We start from the raw sequence: 12277 nt of genomic DNA on the forward strand, positions 1-12277 counted from the left end.
GCTTCTCGCGCTTACCTGCAGGGACTGTGTCCTGCCAGAGGAGTTGCCCAGGCTCCTCCATCAGAACCCCTCCCAATGCCAGATTTTGCGCTTGCCAGGGGGTTCTTGAGCCAACCCAACTCAGTTCACCTCCTGTCCTAGCAGGAACAGTGGCTTTTCCTGGCTGGCTTTCACCCCATTCTGACTCTTGTTGTTGGATGTTTCAGCCCAGCCATGGCTCGTCCATACCCACATACAGCTCACACATGGCTCAGAAGGGGATTGAGACCCAGCCTAGTCAGTCCCACATCTACCCTGTTTCTCCATAACACCAGATGGTGCTGGGATCTGAACCGGCCTGGTGCATCCAATCCCAGCCCACACTAGTGCCTCGGGTGACTGCAACTGTTTCCTAGATAGAACGCAGCCCCCATTCCAGCACATACACCCCTTGGTGGGAACCTCATCCCAGCTGTGGCATCCCAGATTGGGACCGTTCCTAGCTGTAAATCATGCACCTGCACGTGGTTGCTCCGAGGACCATTAGGTGCCAGCCTGCTACACAAGCCGGAGCTTATCTTTTACTTGATAGGTGTTCAAAGCTCAGCATTATTAAGGGATTGGAAGTTCTTCAAAGGAAGAGTTACTGGCATTGGGAATCTTTAGGATTGACTCAGATCCCAGAAACAGTGGGGTCACTCTAGAGCTATCTCAGCAGCGATTCAGATGTCCAATACCCCAGAGCTCCCCAGCCGCCCGGGCCCAGCCCGCCATGAGCCATGGGCACATGGCGGACTGGGTTCGGGATCCGAGCTAGACGTCCTCTCCCGCAGCCCTCGGCTCGCCTCTGGCAGCCAGAGGTTAAATCCTGCAGGCCCGAGGTTGCGCCCCTCCCCAATCCCGTTCACCCACCACCCAATGAGGGTGTTGGGTGGGTCCCGGACATGCCCAGTCACGGAGGCCTCCCCCCTCGGCGTACTCACCCCAGAAGGAAGCAGGCCGCACCCAGGCATGTCCGGGCCCAGCCCGCCATGAGCCATGGGCTCATGGCGGACTGGGTTCGGGATCCAAGCTAGACGTCCTCTCCCGCAGCCCTCCAACATCTGGTCTTGATAGTCTCCATTACACAGTCACCTCACATCCCTCTTAAATGAAAAGCACAATGCAAAATCAAGAACAGGAAGGAAAATAGAAATTTACAACACCATGAATTCCTCAAGAGGTTTTGATAGTTCAACAATCCGGAATTGCTGGCAATCCCACCACTCCAATCACAATGGAATCTCTCCCGAATCCACTGGCTGCTCTAGTCCACCTTAGTGTCTCCGTCTGCCCAGATCTTCACTTCCAGTGATTGACTGGGGCAGTTGGTCACTTTGTCCTGTCCTCCGTCTTCTGCCATGGTATCAGGGGTCCTCTGGCAGCTCCAATGTACTGCCGTATTCTCCCCAGACATTTGGATATGCTGTCCTCTACTCCCTGTGGGAGCCCTGTGCACTAAGAATGAGGGAATTCTGTGACTGCACAATAGGGAGTGGGATGGAGCTGGTTCACTGGCATCACTGCTTCTGATCCAAAGGCTGAGTTTCATGAGGATATGGGCTGGTCATGGCAGAGGGTTCTGTGCCCACAGGAGGGCATGGGCTGGTCATAGTAGAGTGTTCTGGGCTCACACAGAGGACTGCAGAGATCCCTTGTGCAGTTTCTGTGCCTATATGGGCACCATGTTCCCTTGTCACAGAACGTGAGGCACTAATCACACCAACTGATTTATACAATGATGCATCATGTCCTGCTAGCAATAGAGATATACCACACCCATTCTGGACTCTTGCAGTACGTCCAGGCACGGTCCTCAGTTCCCCAGTCCCAATAAGCACACATGTCTGAATATGCACTGAAGCAGCTGGTACTCTACGGAGCCTCAGAGGTAGAGCTTCCAAAAATGTCTAAAACTAATCATAGACATACAGTAAACATGAACATAGAAGATAATATTTAAACTAGAAAGAAAAAACAGCATTTGAACATTGCAATGTGAAGATTATGAAATCGAACTAAATTAAAAAAATCAAAACATTAATCCAACTCAATGAAAAGCACATTCATAGTTGGAGAAATACTTACAAAATACAAATAATGAACTAGCAAACTACTGAAAAATAGCCATATAGAAGAGAAATGCATAAATGATTTTATATTGTTATCTATATATAAATACACATTTATATTATATATGAAGATAATTATAAACAAATACACATATATGAATATACAGATATATTAATTAATCCATTTTCTATTTATGAGTTCCAAGTAAATCTAGCTTAGTTCAGTCAAATACATTCACATATGTCAGTTTCCAACTGGTTTTCACGAACTGTAGCAATTGAGGGCTTTCTCCACCACATCTATACCTTACATGATTGGTTCTAAATGTATAAGTCTTTTCCCCAAACCATGGCACTGAGCACAGATATCCTGTTAAATATGAGCTGTTCCCACTGGGAAATTTTGAACCCATTTCAGTCTCTGATTATCTCTTCATGCCACCATTGCATTAGATATTTACAGTCACATTTAGTTTCCTTTTTAAAATTTTATTTTAATATACATTTATTCATATATGGCTACACAAATGTCTCAGTTTTCCCCCACCTCTCCCTGCTGTCATGCTACATCAGCACCCAGAGAAAGTATGTTCCAAAGGTGTTACTTGAGTGGCCTTGTTAAACTAGAGATGTAAAAACCTTGCTAAAGCCTGTTATGTGTCTATCCTTGTGTACGACCTCAGTGGTACCCAATGTAGAGCCTGGCCTGGAGTCGTGTACCAAGTGTCCTTTCTTCCATCTCTTGATGAGGTACTTGAAGTCTTCTGCTGAGTTAGATGTGCTGGTTGTCCTGTCTTTCGTGTTCATATGGGTACACTCTCCATTCTTGCACAAGGGTCACTAGCTGAAACTGCCCAATCCTGCAACTTATGTTCCAGGATCAGACCGTACGTCTATGTGATTTTTCCCTAAGATCAGGGATTGAGTGCAGTTGGGAAGCCCCTTAAGAAATCTATTCTGGATGCCGGTTGGTGCAGGGACAGGCTCCATCCACCCTCTAAACAGCCAATGCAGATATCAGTGGGTGCAGCTGCCTGGTCAGTTCTATCCCCAGCCCTGGTTTTCATGAAAACTGGCTGGTACTATAGCCTAGTCCAATCCATCCCATCCCAATTCAAAGCTCCTGCCAACAGGTGTTGCAGTATAGCCAGGTCCAGCCTTCCCCCAACCCCAACAGTTGCCAGCAGGTGCTGCAGCCTAGCCTAGCCACACCCAGACCCAGCTTTCGTGTGTGCCAGGGGATGCTGTGGCTTAGCTTGAACCAGCCCACATCCAGCCCTGGATCTTGCATGCATTGGTGCCTGCTGTAGCTTAACAGGGATTTTCCCCAAATTTCCTACATATCCTATCCCCAGTCCCAGTCCTTGTGCATGCTGCTGAATGCTGCAACCCAACCCAGTCCAGGCAGCAGCCCCCAAACATGGTTCTCCAGTGCACTGACAGTTGCTGCAGACTAGGAGATGTGTCTCAAGGAATCCCCTACCAGGCATGCACCAGGCCTTTCTTGGTGTGCAAACCAGCAAGTGCTGCAGCCTAGCCTGGCCTGGCCTCCTCTGTCCACAGTCCCAATAGTCACCAGGGGGTGCTATAACATAGCACAGCCCAGACTGCCCCAATCCTGGCCAGTGTTGTAGCCTAGCCTGCTCTAACCTGACCACAGCCCAGGTTTTGCATGCGACTGTGAGTGATGCAGCCCAGCCTGGACTTGCATGCTGTCTATCCCAGCTCTCATGTAGCCTAGCAATGGCAGCCCCCAAATTTCCTTTGATGCCTATTCCCAGCCCCAGTTCTTATTCATGATGGTCAGAGCCACAGCCTAGCCTGCCCCCAGCTCCAACACCTAAGAATCTCTACCAGATCTCTCAGACATGGCTCTCACAAGCAGCAGGAGGTGCTGCAGTCAAGCCTGGCCCAGTTTGCATCTCCGCCCATCTGTTCTGCACAAGGGCAGGTCCTGTGGCCTGAACCAGCGAGACCCTCTGGATCTCTCCTGCTGATCTAGCCTGTACCCGTTTTCTTGATTAGCTGTGGATGCAATGGCCCAGTCTGTGGAATCCCCCCAAATCATTTCATACATATTAAGCCAATGCTCACTGCTCTCCCCCATTCTAAATAGTATTCAGTCCCCTGGACTCTGGTACTGCATAGCTTCTCCCCCACCCCCCCCCCCACACATACATACACTTGTGGTGACAATGGTGGTAGAGTGGCCCAGACTGACAAGTACCCATGGTGACACAGTGGGTGCTCTACCACCTTTCTTGCAAATCTTTAAAGAAAAAAAAAAAGACATGGAAGAGGCAACTAAGGTGACACACTAGTATAGTTAACACAGAGTTGGCACTAACAAGGCCCAGAATGTGCACTAACCGCTGTCTGCTTTTTGCTGAGCAATCTAACACTTGTCTACATACAAAGTAACGTAGGCAACCTAGCCTATTTTGTTAATAGAGCCATGTATTTTATTATTATAATTTTCCAATGCCACTTTAATCAATTTCATGTCCAACTATTTAATGTATCAATTATTTTGCAATAGTTTTCTAATTTTTTCTATTATATCAGAAAAGTAGTGAGTGAGATGATTTGCCAATGGAAAATAAAGAATCTAGTGTGAAGCATTGAACAATGATTACAGGGAAAGTAATTTTGTAAGTGGTTTGCTCATTTACAAAAGCATGTGTTACAACAGTTCTTCCTTAGACAGAATTATCAATTGGGGACATACATAGTAAATCCCATGACAACTAAAGACAGCCTGTATTTGGTACACCAGCTAATTCCATAATGTTACTTCATTTTATTGTTTTAAAAATCTCTTATTTGAGTTGATATGTCGATATGCTTAACCCTACTAACATTTCCTTTTTACATTTTTACTGTTGGAGTTTTGCCACATCCTAATCTGCTATTTCCTGCCATCAGTTGACTTGCCAGCTATATACATGTGCAGAGTTTGGTGGGCTGGAAATAATGAATCTATACATTTATCTCTACACACAGCATTTATATCCCTCCCACAGATTATTTTTCCTAGGCTAATTTAAGTCTCTCTATCCATTCCCCGCCCAGCAAAACTGCTATGATTTTGGCATTAATCACTGGGAAATGTCTGATTTATCAACAGACTTTTTCAAGTGCAATTTTATTTCATTAAATAACTCAATTTCACTTTAATGGGAAGGAAGAAAGACATAGAAACACTAGAAAGATCCTCCATTTCCTGATTCATTCCATTTCAAGATTACATTTGAACCAGGCAAAGCCTGGAGACCAGAACTCAACCCAAGCCTTTCCTGTAGGTAGCAGGGACTCAATATCCTTGAGACTCCTAGTGTATGCATGATCAGGAAGTTGAGTCAAAATCACATGCTCATTGAACTCTTCTTCATCCTTTTCCAGAATATCTGAACTATAATAAGGAAAAATTCGATCAATAAATGTAGTTACTTCTATAGCTTGAAAAGGAGATAATGGTCATGTACTAATTTCTTTCTTTATTATTATTTATTATTTTTAATTTATTAATTACATTGTATTATGTGACACAGTTTCATAGGTACTTGGGTTCTCCCCACCCCTCCCCAAACCCTCCCACCATGGTGGATTCCTCCACCTTGTTGCATAACCACAGCTCAATATTTCTAAAGCTGAACAACTAGGTTGCAAATTAAAATATAGGAAAATGGATTATATTAATGATCCCCAACATTGAAATAGGAGCTCAGAAACACTGTTAAAATAAAGAAGAAAAAAGAAGGAGATGGGAAAGAATGAAGAGGAAGAGAATGGGAATTTGACACAGGGGAGGCCCTGACAGAAGGAGCATGATACAAAGAGATAAAAAACAAGAACAAACAGACAAATCCAGCTGAGAATGGAGCTTGGAGTAATATACAAATAAGCCAAGGAACAGGAAAAAATTGGCATCCATTATCAAGAGCTAGAAAGAGGTACAAGATTCTCCCCCTGCAGGTTCAAAGGGAGCATGGCCTCGCCAAAGCTGTGTTCAGGCTTCAGGCTTCTGGAACCAGATATGATAAGTGTCTGAGATTTTTTTTCTTTAAATTTCCTTTTTAGTGGTGCATTGCTATAACCAGTTTGTGAAATGAATATAACTGAGTCTCCTTACACATGGCTACTGCTTTCCAAGAATGTATGTAACAGAGAACAAGGCAAAAGTATGCTGCATTAAAAATATTTGATTTAGTTCAATAAAATTATTTACCAAAATATTTATAACTATACTGAATACACGGTTTTCATGTTTCCTGCTCTTCTTTCATAATGAAAATTTTACTAAATAACCAAAAAGAACTAGAGGGTATAATTTATTAATTCATTGATAGTTGCTTATAAAAGGACAATAACATTAAATAAAATAAACACTAATTTCTAATTAAAATTATAGTGTAGACACTGAACTATTGGTGGTGCAGTGATGAACTTGACAGAAATATAGCAGAAATATTACTTTGCTAAAATCTTGAAATCTATCTTGGATGTTATTCAGACAGAGGAAGAATGATATAGAGAGTTTAAAGCAATTGTGACAAATAGTATCTCTCCTAACACATGGGCTTTATTGTTCACTACAATCAATCTCCTACTGCAATCGTGACCTTCTCTAGGCTCTGAGAATATGAGAAATAATCCAAGGTATGTGGTCAGGGAAAACTACACTGAAAAATTAAATATTAAGATATTATGCAAAAAATGCTATTTCCATAAAAGGGAGTGAAGGGGTATCATAAAAGTCAGATGGAATGATTCAAGATAGGAGAAAATTAAAACCAGCACTTTTGAGATCTATAATAGGAAACAGCATCATTTTAGCTATTGTGATTACTAAATAATTGACCACATAGTTAGATAGAACTATTTATTATTATCTTTCACACATTTGTCAGGTTCATTGTTGATTGTAATCTCATAAGATTACAGTAACATAATGACTAGAATGTGGGTCATCTGGATATTGATCAAGGCTGGACAGCTACAGACAGCTGGGGAATAACCATTACAGTCAACTGGGAACTTATCTTGAGCTATTTTGTAATTTCTATACAGGGTCTCTCTATGTGGTCTGTGTTTCATAACATGGAGTTGGTTTCCAGAAAAAAATGTCCCACAAGTGAGTATGTTCTAAGACAGGGCATACTAAAAACAACCAAGCAGAAGCCACATATGACCCCATATTGTCATTATTGAGAAAATGCACATTTATAGGATATTTTACCCAAAAGCTGCAAAAACACATTCTTGTCATAAGCAGATGGAATATTTTCTATGGCAGACTATTTCTTAAGCTACGGATTAAGTGTAGGTAAATGTGGATGATCCCTCTGAGGAGACTGAGACCCAACTTGTGATGACCATGCCAAGAGAGATTGGGACAGAGGAGATGCTAGGAGAGTGAAGCAATGCACACTTTATTCCACTCAACAAAATTCAAAACACAAAGTGGGGAGGCTCCACACATCCCCATTCATATGAACTCTGAGTGTAAATGGCTTAAAGTCATCAATAAAACATCATAGATTTATAGACTGGATTAAAAAAACTACATCTTGTTTGTTGAACACTAGTTAGGACAGCATTAAGCTTAAGGTAAGTTTAAAATGTTATCCCAAATTTTTTTAAAGAATATTAAGAAAACAGACTTTAGTGAAGGTTATTTATTTTAAGCTTGTTGTCTCACATTACATCTTTTATTGAGTTCAAATAGTTCTCTCAGAATCTCTCCATAGACACTAAGTGATGTCAACAGAAGGGAAGCCCTTTAGGAGTTGATGGAAACTTTGGCAGTGTTTTGGACATAATTGTTAACACTGACCTATTAGAGAATTCCCTAGATATCCATTCATCCAATCCCAATGTCAAGGCTTATATTCTGACATTTTATACTATAAAACAAATGATAAAGCATTGCAGGCTAGACAAACTAGAACAGAAAAGCATTCTGTTTTCAGCAGTAATATCAATGAAGATTTATCTCTCTGCGTTCCTTAATATTTTCTGTTGTTCTTAAATTCAGCTTCATTTTATCTTTCTAGAACATTCTCAAAATTGAACACTATCAGGAATAGGATCAAACTCGAACTGGAGGTCAACTGACTTGTAAGATACATTTCAAATCTACTGGTAAGGTGGCTAACAGATTTGGTTAAATAATTTCAGCATGTGAAGCCAAGGTAATTTCTAAAATGTTTACGAATGATATCTTAGTCAGAAATAATGCAATTTTCATCCAATGCCTTTCTTCTGGTATTGGATTATAGAAAAATAAGCACATATTGAACATAGGATGTAAGAAACCGTTTTTAGCATCTATTTCCTAATAGAGCATTAGACAATAAAAAGAGATAGCCTTTAACAGTGCAGTTAAATTTGAACCCAACATTCTTATTAATATTTTTACAGTTTTATTTTTACAATATTACCTGTAGTTAGAAAACTACAGTAGATGGATGTCCTTTCTTTTTTTTAGTTTTTTAGTATACTATTCTGTAATTTTGAGAATGTAATATAATTTCTTGAAGAAACCAACACTGAAGAAAAGAATCAGTGTAGATAAAGGAAACAAACATTTTATTGTTGAAGCATTAGAATATGTTCTTTTAAATTCACAGATCATTCAGGTACATGTAAACTTAAAGGAGAACTGGATATACCTGTTAGGGCTCTATATGCAAATACAGGTCACAATTAAAACCCCTACTTTGTCATAATTTAAATGATACTGATTCACATGGGAGGAAAAGGGAACATGGATTCTACCCATCTGTTGGGTATATAATATGTACTTAACAGTTTGAAAAAACGGAGATGGATTTTTGTTGGCATTTTTTTGAATGTCTTTACTGAACATATGAGAGCAGTGCCTTTCAAAAGCATGAAGGATTTAGGTGTATGGGGGAAAAGTCGTTGGCTTTAACGGCACAAAAGGAAGTCAATACTTTTGAAACTATTATGGTACTGAGAAAGGAATGAGAGACGTAGTAATTTATAAATATATATTTGTTTAGATTTCCAATATATTATTGTTTAAGATGATAGTACTTCTAATTGTTACAGATATTTATTGAACATGAAAGTATACATTTAATGTGTCTGCTTTATGCTTTATTTAATACATTCACTCCACTGCATAAAGCATAAAGATTTTATCTACAGAAATATACTTATACATGAAACACCATGCTAAAAATATTTTAAGCATTTACAATGGACAACTGTGAATGAATTTATCTGAAAGTGATCAACCAAACACAAGTGCACTGCATTTTTATGCTATCCTTTTATAAACGCATAGAGGTGCTACATTCAAATTGCAATGATCTTCCTTGACATAAACTATTATTATGCATTCCTAACGGCAGAGCAGATAACACAGGAAAAAAACACTTTATGAGACAAAAAGTGTTCCATAGAGTATTTTTTAACATATTCTATAGACAGCAGAGGAAGCCTGAAGAATAAGTTTATCTATCTACAATATAAAGGAAACATTTGGAAAATTATATAGCCTAATGTGAATGTTGTATTTCCCTAACCCCTAGCACAACAGACAAAATAGCCATGCCCAAGGAAAACCACTCCTTGTCAGTCGAGTTTGTGCTCACAGGATTCTCAGATCACCCAGAGCTGAAGACCCTGCTGTTTGTCGTGTTCTTTGCCATCTATCTGATCACCATGGTGGGCAACCTTGGTCTGGTGGCCTTGATTTACGTGGAACGTCAACTCCACACTCCAATGTACATCTTTCTTTGCAACCTGGCCCTGATGGATTCCTGTTGTTCCTGTGCCATCACACCTAAGATGTTAGAGAACTTGTTTTCTAAGGACAAAATGATTTCCTTCTATGAGTGCATGGCACAGTTTTATTTTCTCTGCCTTGCTGAGACTGCTGACTGCTTCCTGCTGGCAGCAATGGCCTATGACCGCTATGTGGCCATCTGCAGCCCTCTGCACTACCACACCAGGATGTCCAAGACACTGTGCATTCAGATGACCATCGGCGCCTACATAGCTGGAAATGTGCATCCCATCATTGAAGTATCATTTCTACTGAGGTTAACTTTCTGTGGGTCTCATCAAATCAATCACTTTTTTTGTGATGTCCTTCCACTGTATAGACTCTCCTGTGTTGACCCTTATGTCAATGAGTTGGTATTAGTTATTGGAGCAGGATCAGTCCTAGTGTTAACGATTACTGTAGTTCTAATCTCTTACTTCCGAATCCTTTTTACAATCTTTACCATGAAATCCAAAGAGGGAAGAGGCAAAGCCTTATCCACTTGCGCATCCCACTTTCTCTCTGTGTCAATATTCTACGGTTCTCTTCTCTTCATGTACACCCGACCAAGTTCATTTAAAGAAGGGGATAAAGATGTACCTGTTGCTATTTTTTATACCATAGTAATCCCTTTATTAAATCCTTTTATTTATACTCTCAGAAATAAGGAAGTGGTAAATGCTATAAAAAGAATTGTGAAAAAAAGAAAACTTTGTAGCATTTGAAAACAAGTATCAACCCCATGAAAAAAAATTATTTCAACTTGATAATGCTATTTGTTCTAAACCAATGGATAATGCCAAAGTTTAAAATAACCACTTTGCATATAAAATATTGAATTATTAATACACAATAATTATTAAACTGAACCGATTAATTATATAGAGTAAAAGAACTTTTGTCAGAATGCATTTATTTTTTTAACCCAATTAATAAATTTTGGAGATAAAAGTATACAAAGATAGCCTTCATCTAATATTTTTAGTAAACCTATACAATTTCAACATGTAATCCCAAATCCTCTGGCACATTCCAGGATTGAATATTTGTCCATTCTTAAGCAACCTCGTGATGGTTCTGCCCTCGGACCGGACAGGGTCTCCCCAGGAAGCTGAGGAACTAGATTGGACTATAAGATGTTGGACTCTATGTTTAGTTTATGCTTGCAAAGAGGGAATCTCAACTGTACTTGATCAGTGGATATGCAACAAGGTGGAATATTCCACATGGGGGGAGGCCGGGGGGAGGGGTGGGGTGATTCCCAATTCCAACGAAACTGTATCACATAATGCAATGTAATCAATGAATAAAAAAAAATAAAAAAAATAAAAAAATAAAAGTTAAAAAAAAGTAGGTTGCTTCAACTTTATTTTTGATTGTCATTCAATTCAATCATAAATTCCCAACATTTATGAAGTAACATGTATTTATAATGGTGATTTACATGTTATTTTTTAAACTAATTCACTGATTTGTTCATCGTATATGACAGTGAAATTTCTAGATAAATCTATTAAATGAAACAAGTGGTTTTTAAAATCTGTATTAGTATTATCTGTTTTAATCAATTGACGTAGTAAAAATCTGTACCAATGAAAATAGCTGATATACTAAAACATTTAGCAAGAAAAGACAATGTAATTCAGGCAAAATGGTGATAATAGTATATATATATCAACAAAACTAGTCACTAAAATTCTAACTATGAAATAAAAATTATTTTCAGAAGTTACATTGGTAATAAACTGGTAGACTCTAAGCTAGTTTTTTATGCATGTTAACTACAAATACGTGTATCACTTTGACTTTTTTATTTAAGGGGGGGCATAATCTTATACTTTTGAAATACTATTCACTTGAACAAATGACCCACGTAACCTGTAATAATTGGAGTTTGAATTAATATCGCTTTTTATCCACATGCCTGGCAGTTCAAAAAAAATGGAAGGCCTAATATCTGTGATGATTAATTATTAGCTAACATCAGAATAAACTACCTTAAAATGGAAAATAAGTGATATCAACCGATGGAGCAAAATAGAAATGATCATGATCAGGGCTCCGGCTAAGAAAATCAATGTAGGAGCTCTGTGATCACCAAGACAATTGACAGGAAGCAAGCTGGGGAAATAGCTCAGGGTGAACTGGATCCGGTACTGAGAACTTTGAATGCCACCCTAAGGAAGCTGAGTTGATTTAAAGGCACCCAACACTGGAGTCTCCTGGGAGCAGGAATACATCATTCTGTCCTTCAGAAAATTGATCTGATTGTTGAATGAAAAGGGTCTTGAAGAAAGGCTAACTTCACTCATTCCTATGCTAAGCAGTGACAGCTGAAGCTTGAGAACAAGTGAAGCAGAGAGAGCAGGTATGTGCATATGAATGATGA

The 12277-nt window shown here is 39.6% G+C and overlaps 1 protein-coding gene across 1 annotated transcript; it reads left to right on the forward strand.

The window, feature by feature from the left end:
- The first annotated feature begins 9671 nt into the window (after positions 1-9671).
- On the forward strand, positions 9672-10613 carry LOC101520942 (olfactory receptor 5K3-like). The gene has a single exon (XM_012930197.2). The coding sequence runs from the start codon at positions 9672-9674 to the stop codon at positions 10611-10613; it is 942 nt and encodes a 313-aa protein (XP_012785651.2).
- Positions 10614-12277: the final 1664 nt, after the last annotated feature.

The sequence above is a fragment of the Ochotona princeps genome, chromosome 3 (assembly GCF_030435755.1).
Source record: "Ochotona princeps isolate mOchPri1 chromosome 3, mOchPri1.hap1, whole genome shotgun sequence".
NCBI lineage: Eukaryota > Metazoa > Chordata > Mammalia > Lagomorpha > Ochotonidae > Ochotona > Ochotona princeps.